At 45.1% G+C, this 21,722-nt stretch overlaps 1 protein-coding gene across 1 annotated transcript; it reads left to right on the top strand.

The window, feature by feature from the left end:
* The first annotated feature begins 1,629 nt into the window (after nt 1–1,629).
* On the top strand, nt 1,630–10,063 carry SSBP1 (single stranded DNA binding protein 1). Its single transcript, XM_048830494.2, has 7 exons — nt 1,630–1,985; nt 3,018–3,070; nt 5,360–5,420; nt 7,048–7,188; nt 7,897–7,984; nt 8,228–8,316; nt 9,758–10,063. Exons 2-7 carry the CDS (start codon nt 3,047–3,049, stop codon nt 9,799–9,801), a joined length of 447 nt encoding a protein of 148 aa, XP_048686451.1. The 5' UTR covers nt 1,630–1,985; nt 3,018–3,046; the 3' UTR covers nt 9,802–10,063.
* Nucleotides 10,064–21,722: the final 11,659 nt, after the last annotated feature.

Below are 21,722 nucleotides of genomic sequence, written 5' to 3'. Positions count from 1 at the left end.
CTTGAGCTATTATCAGTCAGTCTCAGTGCACTGAAATGCCTCTAAATGAAGTTAGGCAGGATTCTCAAGTAATATGTCTCCCCTAAGGGCACTCTCCCACCAGGTCAAGAAGCCTCCTCGGCTTCCATGCTTCCTCGGTCTGGCTTTGGAGCATTCAGCACCCCTCTTCACACTGAGAGCTTCCTGCAGTGAGTCCACCTGGCTGGGCCACCTGGGGAAGCCTTACATGCCCCCAAAAGGCAATGCACCAACATCAGTCAACAATGACTCTTCCAGCATTGTAAAACAGAAGGGTTTACTAGTCAATGGAGACATAGTGTAGAACTACTCCTGTTAGCACAGAAATCAGGAACGTTCAACACAGTCCATGTTAGGGGCATTCAGAGCCCTGAGCTCTCCCTTGGAGTCCCAAACCAGAAGATTCACCAGCAGCCCGAGTTAGTCAGGACCTCCTGTCCTGCCTTCTTCCTTTGTCTCTTTTCTAGGCAAACAGGTCACAGCCCTGCTCCTCTCACTTTGTTCTCTAGTACCTCAGCTTGATTCTTGCAGATGAGCCCTAAACATCAGTTGCTAAGACACAGTGTCAACTGTAGTCTGGGCCCAGGCACCTAGACAGCAGTTACACCTGCCCCAGGGGACTCTGCAATGATCACACACCCTTGTCTCATCACTTAGATACTTGAGTAACATATAGGGTAAATTTCAGAGTAGCAGCCAATGAAGTGAGCTCTAGCTCACAAAAGCTTATGCTCAAATAAATGTGTTAGTCTCTAAGGTGCCAAAAGTCCTCCTGTTCTTTCTGCATATAGGGTAAACTGAGCCAGGAACACACACACAATTCAGATAAACTGTTGAGAATATTCCCCCTTAGCAGCTATGACTATTTTAAATTGTCACCACTTTACATTGTCACAGGTGTGGGGGGGAGACGGAAGAAGCTAATTTAATGAGATGCAGAGAGTCAAAAAGTTTTATCTTTATAACCACCCTCCTAGGTCACAACTGATACACCAAAGCAGCTTAAAGCAACCGCGACGAAGTACTCGAGCAGCAAATTTGCGGCTTTGCCGGTCAATTCCAACTCTCCTGAAACCTGGTCCGGGGGGGGGCAGTGATCGTCCTTGGCCACAAGCCTATCTGCCCAGGGTTGCCAGGCATCTGTTTGTGTGGGGTTTTTTAACCAAAGCACCCTGTCAAAACGGGACCCTAGTGGCTCCGGGCAGCTCTACTGCCCGGGATGTTAAAAGGCCGGTAGCCAGCTGCAGCAGGGCGGGCACGCTCCAGGGAAGCTGCCGGCATCTCCCGCGAGCTCCCACGTGCCGGGCGGCCAGGGGCTGCCTGTGCGCTGCCTCTGCCCCGAGTGCCGGCTCCGCAGCTCCCGCGGGCGGGGGCAGCAAGTGTAGACCCCCTGCCCCGCCCCCCGCGCGCGCGCGCGCCCAGGAGCCAGAGAGACGCACCAGCCGCTTCCGAGCGCCGCCAGAGCGCGAAAGGGGGGGGGGGGGGGTAGAGCGAGCAGGGGCGTGGCCTCGGGGAAGGGGCGGGGCGGGGGTGTCGATTTTCCGCACATGGAAACTTAACGACAAGCCCCGCCCCCGGCCAGGGCGCTGCTCCGCGGCTCGCGCGCGGGGTGGGAGGGGCCAGCAGCAGCGGCTGAGGCCTCGGCTCAGGCGCGGACACCGCCGTAACGCCTGGGCGGCAGCGCAGCGCCGAGCACCCGGCCCCCTCCCTAGTGGAGCAGGGAGGAGCCGGACGGAGCCCCGGCGCGGGGCGGGAACCGCCTAGGCCTGGGCTCGGGCCCAGTCGCCGCCGGAACTGCGGAGGCGGGGTCGAGTTTCCGGCCGGACCCTTTCCGACTTTCCCCGCTCGCAGACGGAGGGAAGGGGCGGGGCTGGGCGCGTGTTTCCGGTGCCGAGGCCGGCGCCAGTGTCAGCCTCGCCGCGAGGCCGGAGCCGGACACCGCGGGGACAGCCCTGCCCCGGCGCGCGGTGAGCGCGTGACGGCCCGAGCCCAGCGGCCCCGCCCCTCTTAGATCCCTTCCGACCCCCCCGCCTCCGCTCGGGCGCCTCCGAGCTGCTCCCCTCCCGGTCCAGTTTGGCAGCACAACCCGGGGGGGGGGTGAGGTGAGGTGCCTGTTTGGGGTCTGGCCAGGGTTTCTGTGCTGGGGGTGGGAGCAGCCCAGGGAGGTCTCTCGTCCCGGCAGTGCCCTGGGAGCTCACTCTGGCCGCACGGGAGCCAGGGGCAGGGTTGCGCGGTAGCTGTGGAGCCATTAGGCTTTTGGGCTTGTTTGCCCTGGATGCCAAGGTTTTGTAGTGTGGTCAGGGCTACATTGCAGAGGGACATAGGCATGATGACTGTGTTGTTCGGGGCTGGGGAAAATTCACACCCCTGAGCGATGCAGTTGGTACTGACCTAACCCCCAGCGTAGGCAGCGCTGTGTCAGCGGGAGGGCTTCCGACTCTCACTGAGGTATAGTAGTGTCTGCACTGAAGCGCTGCAGTTGCACCGGTGCAGCTGTGGCCCTGTAGTCTGTGTAGACCTGCCCTGTGTTTTGAATGAGACTCTTAAAAAGTAAATGTTTAGTTCGATTTAGTTGGCCACTGTTGGAAGACAGGATACTGGGGTAGATGGACCTTTGGTCTGACCTAGTATGGCCGTTCTTGTGATCTGACATGTGTATGGTGGGGGGGAGGGAATGTTAAGTGGCAGAATCAACTAATGATTTAAATAGATATGAAGCATTGGCTACACTGCTGCTTATGTTGACATAATTTATGTCACTCAAGGGTGTGAATAAACCACCCTCCTGAGCTACATAAGTTACACCAATATAAGTGCCGGTGTGGACAGGATTGTGTCAGCATTTTATTTTAGCATAAAGCATCACTACCAGATGCACTGCAACGGTGCAGCTGTGCCGCTGCAGCACCATATGTATAGACATGACCTAACTGGTAGGGGAAATTGAATGCTCATCTTCTGTTGTTTTTTTCCACCCTCCCATGTTCTTAAATTCACAGTCTAATCACAGAAAAAGAAAACAGCCGAAATGTTGCGCAGGCCAATAATACAGGTAACAAGTTACTGGTTTTGTTTTGTTAAAAATTTTGTATCATGCACAGTCTAATGATGTACAGTCTAGTGCATGAACAATTTAAATAGTAACATAATTAACTATGTGCAGTATTGTTCTTATGTTACCATTAAAAATAATTGCATGCAAAATCCTTCATCTTAATACACTGTTAAATACACAGTCCTGCAAAGTTGTAAACATGTGCCTAGTTCTCTGCTTGTGAGTGCTATGTCCTTCCATTTTTGAACTTGAAGCACTTTAACCAGCCATCCTAACTATAATTTTTTTCTTTAAGGCTGTAAGGAAAAATATATATGTGTGTGTGTATAGATAGATAGATAGATATAGAGTAAGCAGTGTTTCTTTTCTTTCTGTATCAAAGTAATCAAGGTTTTAACCACTCTTCCCACCCTAGACTAGCTGAATCTTGCTCTGAGTGCCTGTCACACATTATTTAATGTAATGATGCATTGTATTATTTACAAGTGCACATGTTTCCCTGCAGGGGGCTCCAAAAGAAAGTAATTCCTGTCACCACTGTTGAATGAGTGAGACTGTTTTCCTTGCTGCAATAATCAAAAATTGGCTAATTGAACACTCTCTGTAGACCCATCAAATCATAACATTCATCTGGGTTCCTTAGGATTCCTCAGTAACTGACAGCTGGCTCTTACTGTTCTCCCTTAACAAGATTTTCCACAACTAAAAGCCCTTCTTCACAGAGGTATGACCTGAGGTGGTACTTGATCCCATTATACCCACTGTGGCAAACTTATGCAGTGTGATCTATTTAATGCTTTAATACGGAAAGTATTGTATCAGTTGCTCCAAAAACTTTCTCTCGTCCCAGGACTGGAACTGCCAAGAGGGTTAGTAACCTTCTTTCTGTTTCAGCCCCACTAGTTGGTTGAATCACAACCCAGAAGGTAGCAAGGCTCTCCACCAAAATATTTGCAAAAATGTATCTGTCATAGATATTAATTTTGACTCCATAGTTCTCATTCTCTTCACCACCATCCTTAACTGTAAGTTGTATCATATTTCCAGTTTAAATGAATAATTTATGTCCATCAAACCATACTCTGTGATAAAGAACTTGCACAACTCTCCCCGTGTGGGTAGAAAAATCACAGGGGATCATTACAGTACAGTATGGAATACTTACAACATCATATTAAATTCCGTTGTAATATATAGGAAAAGCTCTTCCTACGTAAACCACCCCCATGCCATGCAACCGTACATACTGCAAAGTTGAATCCATTATTAGGAAAAATAAAAGTTTCCCTTTGTGTCTGTCAGGCCTCATGTTGTTTCTTCCACCCATCAGGTATACTGTGCCTCATTTCGTTCATAAACACTGCAGAACCCATAGCTTTGGGGAATTCCAAGATTTTGTTTTCTGGCCTTAATTTAACAGTCATTTTAAGCCAAATGAAAAATGATTCTATAAATCTGACTGGCATACACAGGGCATTAATTCTAGATATCTTAAACGTAAAAAGCAAATTGCCTCAGTAGGTGGCCAAATCAATATGCCAAAGCATTTTTCTGTTGCATTAGCCTCTATTTTAATCTTTGTCACTAGAAGGATTGTCAGCCGGTCCTGTTTGCTCCTTCTGCCACCCCCCTCTCCCCTTGTACGAAATTTACCATATCTGCAATCCTTGTTTATGGATCTTGTACAGATATGCTTCCTGGCTTTTTACAGCTATTGCCGCTTTCTTCCTCCTCTGACATGGCACTTGCAAGCATTGAGTCTTTCCTTCCCTTTTCTCCAGTTATGTTTACCTACAGTGAGTCTCAAATTTTTGTGGCACTTAATTGTTTTTAGCTTTTGAAGGGTGAATTGGGGTCACTGCACCACTTATGTCAATAAAATCATATGTAGAGCTGCTGATATGCACATCTTGTCTGTACCCAAAGTAAAGCAGAAAAATAACAGAAAAAAAAAATCAATACCAAGTGTCTGTAAATATATTTTCTACTACACATCATATAGAAACAGCGATAGTTGGGCAGGAAATTTCCCAACGGCTACTAGCTGAAGGCATGGCTTCAGGACATTAGCTTTTCCCATCCAGCAATGCACTAACCACATGCTTGACTTTTAAGTGCCCGTGTAATCCTATTAGCTTCATTTTGCTGAACTGGACCCTAATTCAGAAAATGCCCTGAAACTCAATTATTATTCTCTATTTGTTAACTAAATCTCTTCAAATTATCAGAGTCCTGGTGTTCAGGATTAACTGGCTTGGAACCTTAAACATCTGTCTGTCCTTCTAGGTGCTTCGTCAGTTTATAAGACATGAGTCTGATTCTGCCACCTCCTTGATACTTGAAAGATGTAAGTATCTGTTATTTGTTTGAGAATCTTAGTACTACTGAAATGTGCCTGATGGGTCTGCCCAGAGATGTATTATGTCCTCTGCTTGCAGAAGAGGCTCCTGTACAAGTATAAGCGCTCAGAAACAATGGTGATGAGCATGTTATAAAAGCCTGGTTAGATATCTTCTTCCCAGAGTGACTAGCAAATGCTCCTCAGCAAAGAGTGAGAGTAAATTCCGTCTCCAGGCCCATTCAGTCCTCTTCCTCTCTGCTAAGACTACTAATAGTCAAACGTGTGGTGTCTTTAATAAATGTTATAATATGTTGCTATTACTGTTGTGGAAGAACAAAAAAATATTCCTTTCTTCAAGAATCATCAGCTTTTACATTTTACTTGTGTAATATCTTATTTCATTCTGACTTCTTAATCATGCTGCAGTTGACCTTTTAAGGGAAACAATGTTTTATCTTATCTAATCTTTATCTGATCGTATTTCTGCATATCTTCAGAAATGTTTCTCTGTATGCGATCCAACCAGTGAAAATAGAGAGCAGGCAGTTGCTATTAAATAATAATTTATTATTTTATAGTGCCCAAAATTATGCTAGGCACTTCATGGCACAACTGTTAATGCCCCTTAGAACTTACATTCTAATTTTTTTATATATATATATATATATATATATATATATATAATGAATTGAGTGGGAATAACAAAACAGTAAAGGGAATGGGCCAAAGAAGGACCAAGGTTACAGTGATAAATTGAGTAGCTGTGCGATTTTAGATACGTGCATATCTTGGAGGTACAAAAGGTGTCTGCAGGACTGTCTTCCAGACCACCAAGGGTAGAAGCAAATGCTTTCTAACACTGGAAAGCTGGAATTCTAAGTACTAATTTATAGCCATGGCAGGCCATGAAATATTGGACATAAAACTTATCGTTCTTATTACTATGCCATTCTGATTACTATCTTGTTTTACGCCCTCCCTTTTGATTCAGACATGATTTTAGTAGTGATAAATTGTCAGAACTAGAAACCATCATACCATCTGAAAGCTTGAAATCCTTTTCAAATAATATAAAGCATTTGTTACTAACGCTAGGAGTCAGTGAGACATTGGCTGTTTAAAACTCTATTGGAATTAAAGTGCAAAAAAAAAAGGTGGTAATCATCAAAACATAACTTTAAGGGATTTTAGATTTTACTAAGGCTTGTAATGATGGAGTGAGGGAAGAATTATTGCAGCTTTGTTATGGTAAAAATACAAAAGTCAAGATTTTGTTTTTAAAAATTTTATATATATATAATAAAAATATATATAAATGAAGTATTAGGACAAGGAATAGAAGAAAATGAACAGTGTGAACAGATCCTTCACTCCTGTAATGGGGGATCCTCAGTGATCTTGGTCAGCATTAGTATAGGCATCATTAGAAGTCAGAGAATCTGGATTCCTTGGGTTTTGTGATAAACTACTATCCTGACTTGTAACTTATCGAGGTTAGAAAAGCTGAAATTGATCCATGCAAAAGTTCTTGGGACCAGTCCAAGCAGTCATCCTGAACTTGAACTCTTTCAAAGATATGTCCTTTTTCTCCTGGTGCACCTCAGTCTGATATTTTTTGTCCCACACATTTCAGCCCTGAATCGTATCCAGTTACTTGGTCGAGTAGGACAGGACCCTGTTATGAGGCAAGTGGAGGGGAAAAATCCTGTTACAATTTTTTCTCTTGCAACCAATGAGATGTGGCGATCAGGGGAAAGTGAGGTGTTCCAGGCAGGTGAGTCTGAGTAGTTACTGGAGTGGAATAATGTGTTTTTCACCTGTTGTAATGCTGTTTTAACATTAAATAATACCAATCCAGAGCCTTTGCTGATATAAATCCATGTAGCTCCATTTATGCCAGTTTATACTAGCTGAGGAGCTTGCTCATCATGTATATCCAGGAAGCACTTTAGTATTTCTCAAAGGCATCTGTTGGATAGTGATTTGTGGCAGACTTTTCTAAGAAGGACAGAGGAAGCCTCCAGCTATTGCTCGTTCATCATTTCACATAGACTTTGTGGGGGTGGAGTAGAGTCCATTCTCCCATTACCTCCCACTGGAGATGAAATAATGACTACATTTTTGTTTAGATGCCACTTTCAATTTGTAACTGCATACTTTTCTCCTAGCCTGTTTACAATGTGCAGGCTGCAGGGAGAAATAATTGTGTGTAATGTGAGCCGTGGTTTCTAAGCAAAGGTACACAGTGTATGTTCTCTCGTTATACTTGTGTCATGTTGCACAGTGTTTCTGGCCCTGAAAGGAAGAAGAGTGGAAGTTTCAATAACAGTAAATTTCCATTTTTCAGATCAGTCACTTGACTTCTTAGCTGAGGAGCACTTAAGTGTTGAAACAAGCCCTCCACGGTTTGTTGTGTTAGAGAGAGGACATGGCATCCTTCTGCACATTTGTAATTCATTATTCTTCCTTTCATGTAACATAGGTGATATCACCCAAAAGACAACATGGCACAGGATCTCTGTGTTTAGGCCAGGCCTGAGAGATGTGGCATATCAGTATGTGAAGAAGGGGTAAGTGGGGTAAAAAGAATGCTTGAGGATTGAATGCCTTAACAATCAGTTAATTCAATGTGAATCAGGCACAGTGGGGGGTGGTTCAGTGTAGATGTTAAAATAGAAGCATGTCCTGCTTAAAGCTTTTAGTGCTCAAATACTACAGACAAATGAGGCAAGATCTCTGAACAGACAATTTATAGAATAAAAATAATGATGTAATCCTCTTGCCTGTGAACTGAATTCTTATGTTCATGTTAGTGCTCGAATCTATGTGGAAGGGAAGATAGACTACGGTGAATATACAGATAAAAACAATGTGAGGCGGCAGGCCACAACAATCATAGCAGGTAACAAACTTTCTAAGTCAAAATATCTTGTTTTGCCATTTCCAGAAGTTGAAGGGGAACAGAGAAATTAAAAGTGGTTTATCCTCCTTCCCCTCCTCATTCCCAAACTTCATAATTTGGGATTTTGAGAGAATGTATCTATGGTTGTATTTTTAGTTCCTGGTCTGTGCCAGTAGGTGTCATCTGACACAGTTTATGAAAAGAATTAGGCAGGAAAGAGGTAGCAAACATTTGTGGAATGCTGAAAAGTTGCTGACACACAGCAGTAAATTGTAGCAAGTGGGTGTTTGTGCATTTTCTCTGTGCTGCACATTGGAGAGAAAATTGGACATGTACACTGCTGTACAAGATTGGCCTTGTCAACTTCAGCAGGGAAAATTTTTCTGTCTAAGCCTTTGATTTTAGGCTTTCCACTAAACATTAAGGTCTTCTCCCTGTGAAAGGAGTGTCATGTGGATATAGCTCCATGGGGAATTTGGAAAGTAGGAGTGAGGTGGCCAAGAATAGCAAAAGAGGGAGGGAGGGGACTGGTTCTTTGGGCTAGGAACAATCATGAAGAAAGATGGAAAGTTCAGAGACTCGTCCTCTTTGCTTCTCTAAATGGCAGTGATTTTTTGTTTTTAGTTCTGTGTCTTATTGGAGAGATCAGTATCCTGAAACTTTAGGGGTTTTTTAGAAATGGGCCCAAAAAAGCTGAGTTATAAAGGAAACATTCTTCTTTCAAAGTGAAACATTCTTGTTTCAAATATAGAAGTGAACAAAACATACACTTTCGATATTTACTTTTGGTTGTTCCCAAAGTGCAATGTTCTTGCAGTCATAAGCCCACTTGTTCAGATGGCCCAGCACGTACTACACTGGTGATATTGACCCTTGTTATTGGCACACTTTCAGAGAGCCTGCCTGTAGGTATATGGCAAGTCTCTTCTTTCAGTGGTTCTTTTTAATAGCTCTTTAAAGTAGGGTTATTGAGAATTTAAGAGACCACTGGAAGTTAAATGTGAACTTCCCTTAGTCCTGCTCCATGCCGATTATGGGGGGATGATAGCATCAGCTCATTTCATTTTGGGATGTCCAGCATAAGCAAGAAATTATCAGTGATAATAGATTTCTAAGACGGACAAATTCAGATCTTTTTTGAAAACTGCCTCTAGTGATATATTTTCCCATTAACCCTGTTAGACGCTTGTGGGCACATGCTTGAAAATACTTATGTTCACCTTGAAAAGGTCTCTTGACCTGGGGAAAAATATAGAAGCATCGATTTCCATCAGTGTTATTTTTCATGGGATATTTGTTTTGGATACTGAAAGAGTACAAGCCCCTGCATTTTATTTTTAACTTCCTTACAAAGTTGTGTGTGTGTGCAGATAGTATTTTGTCTTGCTATGCGTATCTATCTGATCCTGAAAATTAACTACTCTGTTGTTTTTCCTTTCAGATAACATTATTTTTCTGAGCGACCATGTCAAAGAGAAGGTGTGAGACGTTTAGTACTTGGACCTATGCTATTCCTTTCATTTTATAGTATTTCCCAATTCTGAAATCATGCATATTGCTGTATTTTCTGTAAAACATTAAAACACCCTTTTATATGGATAAAGGAAGAACTATGTTTTTTGGTCTTTCTCTTCATCAAGCTTTGGCCTCTGAATATGTTTCTTTTACTACTTCTCTGTTCTATCCTAAGGGGCAGCCCTTGGGGCTATATCAGTCTGAATCAATAAATTTATAATTAGACATTGCATTTCTGAGTTTCTTGGGCATTTTCAACCTGTATTTATCACAGACTCCCATAATATAATCCCTGGTTATAATTTTAATTCCAATCCCTGGAAAATTTACTTAAATCTGTGCCTTACCTATTTTCACCCACCAGGAGGAGCTGTAAGTGCACCACCTGATGACTTTCTTTCACTGATTTTCCATTTAGAGAGTAACAAGGTTGCACTGTAGACACTTCCAGTCATTGGAGGGAAAGTCTCAGTTCCAGCTGGGGTGGGATAAGGTGTTCTCTTATGTTGTAATCTTGAGTGAGCTGTCAGAGCAGCCATGAGTTTCATTATTGCCATATCTGATTAAAGTAATCCATGTAAAAAGGATGCTAGTTTTATTAAAACACTGTAGCTATAGAGACTCAAATTCCTGCATATGATCCCAATGTGGGGGGGGGGGGGGGGAGACCCTGGATGGTGGAAATCCTTACCTCTGGAGTGGAGGGAGAACTCATGTTTCATCTCTCTGGGCACAATGGAAAACACTTCTTGTTTTCTTTTTTTTTTTTTGCGGACTTCCCCTACAAAATGGCTAGTGAGATTATCCGCTTTCCTTATGTTTCTCCAGAATGATCCTAGCAATGTGATCAATTTGGAGGAAATTGTCCATTCCTGTATAGAAAAGCTACTACTTACATTGTTGTATTTGGCCTCTGGATTACTGCAGTGATGGGTACATTGGAAATTCTTAGCTAGTTACATGGGTTGGTGTCTACATGGAGGTCATGGCATCTTTTAACATTAAAATGAAATGGAGAATAAAAGTTTAAATGTGCTATCTTCTAGACCAGTTCCTTACAGACCATAGGTCCTACCCTTTCCATAGTTGTCTACATCCAGAACTAAATATGTTGGGTTTTTTCCTGAGGCTGAGAAGAGAACAAATATTTTGTGGTCGTATATAGACTGAGACTGTGAACCACAGCAGTACCAAGGCTGTTCTCTCAGTAGCAGTAACACCTCATCACCTCAGGTTCCTGACTTTCCTGGCTATTGGATTTTTATCCAGTGTTCGTGTAAATGTGAAGTGCTCCATTATTTCTGCATGGTCCTGTGCTGCTCTCCTGCCTCCAGATCATGCCACCAGAAGCACAGTCACACTGACAGGTTACAGCAACTTCATGCTCATCTGATAAACTTCAGAAAAGCAAGTGGGTGGGGTGAGGTGCATGTGGGGAGGTAGATCTTGCCAACTGAATGACACACACACACACACACACACATGCTAGCTCAGCTTCTGATCTCTGGCTGGAACTAAACTCTCCAGCTTTTGTAAAGCATCAGCACTAATACAGATGACAATCTCCTATACTAGGATCTTGGTGTCTAGAAGGAATACCAGATATAAGCAGAATCCTCTAGACTTTAAGATGAAATATGCTTGTCACAAAAACCTGATTAAAATGACCTTCTGGTTAATCCCACAGGTGGGCCACAGATTGGCTTCTTTTTTTAAAATGGAAAAGGTCAATATTGCATATCCCTTTATTTGGGATTGAAGGCAAGAGGAGTGTGAAAGCTGTGTTTGGCTGATCATGTGGCCGTGTATTCTAAAGCAGAGTAGTCCAAAGATGGCACATTGTGTCAGTTATCTATAATTTCTACTGGTTTCTGATCCAGTTCCAGATTTGCTTTAAGGTGTTTCCCTGTTATCTTTAAAGCCCTGAATGTGGTAGGCTCTATATTTTAGTCACTGCCTGTCTCTCCACAACCAACCATGACAGCTGAGATCAACTGGGATGATGCAAATGATGGAGCCTACTGTAAAACATGAGACGTGAGAATGGAGGCTTCTCAGTAGAAGGCCCTTAGCTGTTGAACTCATACTGGAGATAAGCCTGAGGCTTGTCTGCTTCAGGAAAAAAGTAAGACTCGTCTCTTTGGGAAGACCGTCCTTCAGTAATAGTCACTGACAATGGCCCACACGCTGATCTCTACCTACAATTCTGGATCAGGAGAGAGACTGAACTAGTACAAATTGTGGGATTATCTATCAAAATTTAACAGATTTGTTCACGCTACAAATGATTTTCACTTTTCCTGGGTTTTTGTTTTTTGTTACACTGTTTTAAAGTTTGTTACTAATCAATCTTTAAAGGTGATGTCTGATGTACTAATAGCTGAATAGATGTGTAAGATTTACAATACCATGGATTGGGACATATGAAACAGGATATTGTAGTAGCAACGGTGCGCATCCACAACAAAAATTGTCAGCAAAATTGTACATCCCCACCCCTGCCCTCTCAGACTTGCAGACACTGGGCAAACAAAGGTAATCTATAATGGGATTTTTTGATGAGTTAAAAGAGAGAGGGACAATGCATGAAATTAGTGCATATACATGAGCTGTTACCATCTTAGTTTTTGCTCTGTGAGGTGGCATAAATGAATGAAGGTAGGTCCAATTTAAGGGTTCAACACAATAATCAGCTTGTTTATAGATAGGCAATGTGTGTGTTTCAGTGTTGTATTTCAGGGAATGACATTCAGCTTTCACTTGTCCTAATTAACCTCTTGGGTAACCTGGATTAGGCAACCTTTATTATTGGCACTGATTGGATCTCCTTACAGAAGCATTTGACCTTGAAGAGGAATTACTGTATTTGTAGCAGGTAAGAGTATGAGGTGTGCTTCAATAATGAAGGGCATTGCAATAGTTTGCAACGGTATTGTGAATTTCATAATGAGATTGAGACCAAGCTGTAGGACTGCAAACCAAGTCACTTGCACTCAGTCTCCCCGCTTCCAGAAGAGAGTGAGGGGAAACCCCACCCACCTCCTATACTTGTTTTTGGCTGTAATGCTTCGATTAATGGAGAGCTATGGGCATGGTGACTAATATAGCATTTTGAACGTTCACATGGCAAAGAACACTTTAAACCTTTACAAACGTGTGACTTATATTTGAGAACATAGCTCTAACTTGCCCAACTTCACATATGGGATAACATGAGGGGTGCATAAAAAATAGCTGGTAATGAAGTGGGTCTGATTTCTTTGGCAGACGTCTTCTCTTGCTTCTGTTTCATAATTCATCACTTCTGATGATAGTGTAGCAAACTGAATAGAGAGTGACTGGATGGCTTGGGACTGGTAAATGGATATTGGAGTCTTTTACCACTTGGTCTCTGGTTGAATCTAACCCAGGTTAGTGCTGCCTTGTGATGATTCTCTGGTGCCTTATGTGAAATTAATTGGTGTTTCAGTCCCGTTCCTTCTAGCCATCTTGAAGCCAAACATCCATTTGTGGTATAAGTTTCAGCAGAGAGGTCATGAATTGCATAGGCAGGAAAACTGTACTAGCCCTTAGAGAAGTCTCTGCAGGTAAAAGGTGAGATGCACTAGCTAAAGCAAGCTTGTGTTGCTGTCTGCGCACTTATGTGGTTTAATAGAAGACTTTCTTCAGTACTATCAATCTTACATTTTTTGAATGATTTGTATTCTTTTACTTCATCTCTGAACACACTGAGAAAAAAATCTCCTCTGATTTGCACCTCAGCAATGGTGCTGAAGGCATTGGGGTTACATGGGTGTAAAATAAAGTAGAATTTGCCCAGTATGTTGCTGTTTTTCATTTTCCCAATAGGTAAGACGACAATATATATCCAATGAGTTTTTCCTAATGTCCAATGTGAGTATATCTATTTTTCAGCCCTCGTGTAGTGGCCTTGTATCCCTTACCCTTAGCTTGTTTGGCCTTCCATGCCTCCAATGCCTTCCATCCGCCATTCTGCTTCAAAGAAAAACCAGAAGCTTTCCCCCTCCCTATGACCTGGCCCTATACACAGAACAACCTCTTTTTCCCTACCTCCCTATACGCCGGAGATCAATGTTTGCAAAGTCTGCTTATCAGTAAGTCTCTCTCCTAGGTCAGATACCCCGACCAAATAAGATTCTAGAAGATGAGGAAAAGGAAACAATTTTACACAGAGAGAGAACCATAAACTAAAGATAAACATATGTGGGCCTGGATGTATAGGATGGAAAGCATTGTTAGATTGGCCCCCAACATGAAAAGTATGAAATATTGAAAAATAACCTGGATTTACAACATGGTAGAAACTAGTCTAGTCTCTGACCCAGAACAGAGGAAACAAACATAAGGGGGAAGATTCAGGGGAGAGTAGGGATAAACTTGTCTGTGTACAGTCCTTACCTATCTTATAGCATTCTTGCTCTTGTAGGTAGAGAGATATTTGTCTCGTCTGTTTCCTTAGCAGCATGTCTGCTCATGAACAATGACACACAGTCTATTCAGTTGTGGGTACTGGTTGCTGTTCCATGTACCTGGATACTAGGTAATTTATACTCTCTGGAAGATTTCTTTGCCTGCTCTCTCTTTCCTCCTTTCTGGCACTTGGTATGCATTGCCACTTTCTAGCAACCCCTTCTTAATTCAGTTTCTTCCCCAAGAATTGTTGTTCTACAGCCCAAAACTTCATTCTTGCACAGGTATGTGGCTGCTCCCATATAGTGTTAATGACTTTACACTAAAGTTGCATCTGACGAAGTGGGTATTCACCCCCGAAAGCTCATGCTCCAATACATCTGTTAGTCTATAAGGTGCTACAGGACTCTTTGCTGCTTTTACAGATCCAGACTAACACGGCTACCCCTCTGAAGCTTCACAGCACCTTGTATTGCATACACAACAGTTGTATTTCTCACCACCAAATAGAGGCCCTTTACAAGTAGTATAGATCTAAATAGCAGAGGCTTAACATTCATTTCAATAAAATAGCAGGAACAATATAAGTTGGATAGATGGGAGATTCAGAGATTCACTGCTCCTGTACCAATGCTAGATGGACAGCTGTGAAGATTATACTCTGTTTATTAACAGCAGTGGTATAACTCAGGCAGTGACAATGGATGCTTCCCCATACCACCGGTTTGCTTCAGCTCCAACCAGGTTGGGCCACCCCATGTAAGAGGAAAGTTCAGTCTCCACACCCATTTGGTCAGTGGCCTTTCTGCTGAGATTGCTAGTTGGGGGTCTACTGGATTTTGATCACTTAACTCAGTTCTAACAGGCTGATGAACAGACATCTGATGGTAATAGGGGAGATGAAAGGCACCATAGCCAATGGCCAATCCCCTGAGCCACTCACTCTCTCTCTCTCTCTCTCTCGTTTTGCCACTGGTTTTTACTATGAATTGTCCTCCCTCTCTTTTTTATATTGGTTCCCTTTTTAATACTCCTGTATTTGTGACCTGCCCTCCCCATCCTAACTGAAAGTTAAAGATTCAATTATAAGAGAGCAGTAATTGACAAAGAGACTGGTCTAATTTGGTAAAGGAAGCAAGATTTGGGTAGGGAGACATAATTGTGCTTGCTATGAAAAGAATGGCTAGGATGGGAAAGGGAACACACTTGTTTACCCAAAGTATCCACTTTCCAGACAGTGCTTTAACGGAGGGAAATGGGCGGATTGTGCAATTTGTTCATCAATTAAAGCTTCCCTCCCAAAAGAAGCATTAAGAGGGGAAAGTTCAGTCCTCTGCCCCTGATCAAACACCACCTTGTCTAACCCTGGATCCGCAGCACATTCACTAAACAAATAGGTTTCAGAGTAGCAGCCGTGTTAGTCTGTATTCGTAAAAAGAAAAGGAGTGCTTGTGGCACCTTAGAGATTAACCAATTTATTTGAGCATAAGCTTTTGAGAGCTACAGCTCACTTCATCGGATGCATTCCACTTCCCCCAGTGACCCTGCACCCATCAGCAGTGGCGGGAAGCAGAGCAACCTGGGCCCCAGCCCGCTCCACTCCACCAGTTCCCAGCCGCCGCACTCCGCTTCCCGCCACTAGGGAGTGCGGGGAAAGGATCGCCCCCCGCACTCACCGGCGGTGGGAAGCGGAGCGACGCGGCCCAGCCTGCTCCGTTTCCCTTGCCCTGGCTGCCGCCATGTCGCTTGGGGGAAGGGATTCCCCCCACCCCCGCCACTCACCAGCAGCGGTGGGAAGCGGAGCAGCCCGGCCTCAGCCAGCTCTACTCTGCCAGCTCCCAGCTGCGGCGCTCCGCTTCCCGCCGCTGGTGAGTGCTAGGGGGCGATCCTTTCCCCGCACTCACCGGCGGCGGGAAGTGGAGCGCCGCGGCTAGGAACTGGCGGAGTGGAGCGGGCTGGGGCTGGGCTGCTCCACTTCGCGCCGGTGAGTGTGTGGGGGAGTCCCTTCCCCCAAACCCCCTCCCCTGAGAGACATGGCCCCAAACCCCTAATTTCTGAACACTTTATATTTCAGTTCTGAAATGTAACAAGCCTTGTTATTCCACACCTTATTCTCTCAAGTGAAGAGTGCAGATTAGATGGTGATTTCTCTTTTGCTGACGAAGTGGAGAAGTGCAAACTAGATGAGCCCAAAATAATGTTCATGTGATCTAAGGAAAACTAAGCCCTGGTCTACACTAGGACTTTAGGTCGAATTTAGCAGCGTTAAATCGATTGTAAACCTGCACCCGTCCACACGATGAAGCCCTTCATTTCGACTTAAAGGGCTCTTAAAATCGATTTCCTTACTCCACCCCTGACAAGTGGATTAGCGCTTAAATCAGCCTTGCTGGGTCAAATTTGGGGTACTCTGGACACAATTCAATGGTATTGGCGTCTGGGAGCTATCCCAGAGTGCTCCATTGTGACCGCTCTGGACAGCACTCTCAACTCAGATGCACTGGCCAGGTAGACAGGAAAAGAACAGCGAACTTTTGAATCTCATTTCCTGTTTGGCCAGCGTGGCAAGCTGCAGGTGACCATGCAGAGCTCATCAGCAGAGGTGACCATGATGGAGTCCCAGAATCGCAAAAGAGCTCCAGCATGGACTGAACGGGAGGTACGGGATCTGATTGCTGTACGGGGAGAGGAATCCGTGCTATCAGAACTCCGTTCCAGTTTTCGAAATGCCAAAACCTTTGTCAAAATCTCCCAGGGCATGAAGGACAGAGGCCATAACAGGGCCCCGAAGCAGTGCTGTGTGAAACTGAAGGAGCTGAGGCAAGCCTACCAGAAAACCAGAGAGGCGAACAGCCACTCCAGGTCAGAGCCCCAAACATGCCGCTTCTATGATGAGCTGCATGCCATTTTAGGGGGTTCAGCCACCACTACCCCAGCAGTGTTGTTTGACTCCTTCAATGGAGATGGAGGCAACACGGAAGCAGGTTTTGGGGATGAAGAAGATGATGATGATGATGATGAGGTTGTAGATAGCTCACAGCAAGCAAGCGGAGAAACCGGTTTTCCCGACAGCCAGGAACTGTTTCTCACCCTGGACCTGGAGCCAGTACCCCCCGAACCCATCCAAGGCTGCCTCCTGGACCCGGCAGGCGGAGAAGGGACCTCTAGTGAGTGTACCTTTTAAAATACTATACATGGTTTAAAAGCAAGCATGTGAAAGGATTAATTTGCCCTGGCATTCGCGGCTCTCCTGGATGTACACCCAAAGCTTTTGCAAAAGGTTTCTGGGGAGGGCAGCCTTATTGCGTCCTCCATGGTAGGACACTTTACCACTCCAGGCCAGTAGCACGTACTCGGGAATCATTGTACAACAAAGCATTGCAGTGTATGTTTGCTGGCGTTCAAACAACATCTGTTCTTTATCTCTCTGTGTTATCCTCAGGAGAGTGAGATATCATTCATGGTCACCTGGTTGAAATAGGGTGCTTTTCTTCAGGGGATACTCAGAGGTGCCCGTTCCTGCTGGGCTGTTTGTCTGTGGCTGAACAGAAATGTTCCCTGTTGTTAGCCACGGGGAGGGGGGAGGGTTGAGGGGGTAGCCACGCGGTGGGGGGAGGCAAAATGCGACCTTGTAATGAAAACACATGTGCTATGTATGTAATGTTAACAGCAAGGTTTACCCTGAAAGAGTGTAGCCACTGTTTTATAAAATGTGTCTTTTTAAATACCGCTGTCCCTTTTTTTTTCTCCACCAGCTGCATGTGTTTCAACGATCACAGGATCTTCTCCTTCCCAGAGGCTAGTGAAGATTAGAAAGAAAAAAAAAACGCACTCGTGATGAAATGTTCTCTGAGCTCATGCTGTCCTCCCACACTGACAGAGCACAGATGAATGCGTGGAGGCAAATAATGTCAGAGTGCAGGAAAGCACAAAATGACCGGGAGGAGAGGTGGCGGGCTGAAGAGAGTAAGTGGCGAGCTGAAGACATGGTTGAAGCTCAAATGTGGCGGCAGCATGATGAGAGGAGGCAGGATTCAATGCTGAGGCTGCTGGAGGATCAAACCAGTATGCTCCAGTGTATGGCTGAGCTGCAGCAAAGGCAGCTGGAGCACAGACTGCCACTACAACCCCTGTGTAACCAACCGCCCTCCTCCCCAAGTTCCATAGCCTCCACACCCAGACGCCCAAGAACGCAGTGGGGGGGCCTCCGGCCAACCAGCCACTCCACCACAGAGGATTGCCCAAAAAACAGAAGGCTGGCATTCAATAAATTTTAAAGTTGTAAACTTTTAAAGTGCTGTGTGGCATTTTCCTTCCCTCCTCCACCACCCCTCGTGGGCTACCTTGGTAGTCATCCTCCTATTTGTGTGATGAATGAATAAAGAATGCATGAATGTGAAGCAACAATGACTTTATTGCCTCTGCAAGCGGTGATCGAAGGAGGAGGGGAGGGTGGTTAGCTTTCAGGGAAGTAGAGTGAACCAAGGGGCGGGGGGTTTCATCAAGGAGAAACAAGCAGAACTTTCACACCGTAGCCTGGCCAGTCATGAAACTGGTTTTCAAAGCTTCTCTGATGCATACTGCGCCCTCCTGTGCTCTTCTAACCGCCCTGGTGTCTGGCTGCGCGTAACCAGCAGCCAGGCGATTTGACTCAACCTCCCACCCCGCCATAAACGTCTCCCCCTTACTCTCACAGATGTTGTGGAGCGCACAGCAAGCAGTAATAACAGTGGGAATATTGGTTTCGCTGAGGTCTAAGTGAGTCAGTAAACTGTGCCAGCGCGCCTTTAACATCCAAATGCACATTCTACCACCATTCTGCACTTTCTCAGCCTATAGTTGAACAGCTCCTGATTACTGTCCAGGCTGCCTGTGTACGGCTTCATGAGCCATGGCATTAAGGGGTAGGCTGGGTCCCCAAGGATACATATAGGCATTTCAACATCCCCAACAGTTATTTTCTGGTCTGGGAATAAAGTCCCTTCCTGCAGCTTTTGAAACAGACCAGAGTTCCTGAAGATGCGAGTGTCATGTACCTTTCCTGGCCATCCCACACTGATGTTGGCGATCACCAGAGCTTGCAGCACTATTGAAAAGTACCCCTTGCGGTTTATGTACTCGCCGGCTTGGTGCTCCGGTGCCAAGATAGGGATATGGGTTCCGTCTATGGCCCCACCACAGTTAGGGAATCCCATTGCAGCAAAGCCATCCACTATGACCTGCACATTTCCCAGGGTCACTACCCTTGATATCAGCAGATCTTTGATTGCGTGGGCTACTTGCATCACAGCAGCCCCCACAGTAGATTTGCCCACTCCAAATTGATTCCCAACTGACCGGTAGCTGTCTGGCGTTGCAAGCTTCCACAGGGCTATCGCCACTCGCTTCTCAACTGTGAGGGCTGCTCTCATCTTGGTAGTCATGCGCTTCAGGGCAGGGGAAAGCAAGTCACAAAGTTCCATGAAAGTGCCCTTACGCATGTGAAAGTTTCGCAGCCACTGGGAATCGTCCCAGACCTGCAATACTATGCGGTCCCACCAGTCTGTGCTTGTTTCCCGAGCCCAGAATCGGCGTTCCACAGCATGAACCTGTCCCATTAGCACCATGAGGCATGCATTGGCAGGGCCCATGCTTTCAGCGAAATCTGTGTCCATGTCCTGATCACTCATGTGACCGCGCTGACGTCGCCTCCTCACCCGGTATCGCTCTGCCAGGTTCTGGTGCTGCATATACTGCTGGATAATGCGTGTGGTGATTAATGTGCTCCTAATTGCCAAAGTGAGCTGAGCGGCCTCCATGCTTGCCTTGGTATGGCGTCTGCACAGAAAAAAGGCGTGGAACGATTGTCTGCCGTTGCTCTGACAGAGGGAGGGGCAACTGACGACACGGCTTACAGGGTTGGCTTCAGTGAGCTAAAAGCAACAAAGGGGGTGGCTTTACATCAAGGAGTATTTCAGGCAGGACTTCACGGAGGGTTCCAATAAGAAATGGTGCACCTAAGTAATTGCTCTTATTGGAACAAGCAGGTTGGTCTGGCCTCTGATTGATACATGGCTAGATTTACCTTGCTGCACCTTCTCTGTGAGTGACTGCAGTGTGACCTAGAGGAATCAGTCCCTTAGATGGGGGAGGGGGGGAAGCAAATGAGTACAAAACAAATCTGGTCTATTTCTTGTTTTGATCCACTCCATCTATCTTTGGCTGGCAGCAGACGGTGCAGAAGGACTGCAAGCCATCCACATCTCATGGCTGCTCGGCAGAAGATGGTACAATAGGACTGCTAGCAATCCGTATCGTCTGCCTGCTCACCATAAGATGGTTCAATAGGACTGACTGCAGGACTAAAGAGAATGACCTGGTCAAGTCACTTCTAATGTAGTCCCTGCACCCATGTCTGCCCAGGCGCTCCTGGCTGACGTGGCCAGGAGCACCTCGGACATGACGATGACGGCTACCAGTCCTATTGTACCGTCTGCTGCCACAAGGCAATGGGTTGCTGCTGCTGTGTAGCAAAGCAGTACCACGTCTGCCAGCACCCAGGAGACATACAGTGATGGCTACCTGAGCGGGCTCCATGCTTGCCGTGGTATGGCGTCTGCACAGGTAACTCAAGAAAAAAGGCGCGAAACGATTGTCTGCTGCTGCTTTCACGGAGGGAGGGAGGGAGGGAGGGAACGGGGGCCTGACGATATGTACCCAGAACCACCCGCGACAATGTTTTAGCCCCATCAGGCATTGGGATCTCAACCCAGAATTCCAATGGGCAGCGGAGACTGCGGGAACTGTGGGATAGCTACCCACAGTGCAACACTCCGGAAGTCGACGCTTGCCTCGGTACTGTGGAAGCACTCCGCCGAGTTAATGCACTTACTGCACTTAGAGCATGTTCTGTGGGGACACACACACTCATATATATAAGACCGATTTCTAAAAAAAGACTTCTATAAATTCGACCTAATTTCGTAGTGTAGACATACCCTTAGACCTGAGCCTACAGAAATAAGAGGCTAGTGAATAACTAATCCACTGCTCCACCTAGCATTTCAGTTTTTGTGCAGCTAATTCAACTTAACCTTTACATGACTGAAATGTGCTTTATTATTTTTGTATTATCATCATGCCGAGAACACCAACCAGGGATCCCATTGTGCTAGGTGCTGTACAAATACAACAGAAAGACAGTCCTTGCCCCATTGGGCTTATACTCTAAGTATAAAATGAGACAGATGGATACAGATATATGATTTAGACTAAATACTGAGTCAGATGTTTTTCTCTACTTCTGTCAGAAAATTCTTAATTTCTATACGTTGATAGGCTAAGGCAGTGGTTTTCAATCTTTTTTCATTTGTGGGCCCCTAAAATATTTCAAATGGAGGTGCGGACCCCTTTGGAAATCTTAGTCTGCAGACACCCAGGTTGAAAGACACTGTTCTATGGTAATGACAACCTTGTGTGGA

The sequence above is a fragment of the Caretta caretta genome, chromosome 1 (assembly GCF_965140235.1).
Source record: "Caretta caretta isolate rCarCar2 chromosome 1, rCarCar1.hap1, whole genome shotgun sequence".
Classification (NCBI taxonomy): domain Eukaryota; kingdom Metazoa; phylum Chordata; order Testudines; family Cheloniidae; genus Caretta; species Caretta caretta.
This window is presented reverse-complemented; position numbering and strand designations above follow the sequence as displayed.

Coding starts and splice junctions, on each gene's coding strand:
- SSBP1 (XM_048830494.2), top strand. CDS start 3,047: ATGTTGCGCAGGCCAATAATACAG. Junction 5,421..7,047: donor CTCCTTGATACTTGAAAGAT/GTAAGTATCTGT, acceptor CACACATTTCAG/CCCTGAATCGTATCCAGTTA. Junction 7,985..8,227: donor TATCAGTATGTGAAGAAGGG/GTAAGTGGGGTA, acceptor TGTTCATGTTAG/TGCTCGAATCTATGTGGAAG.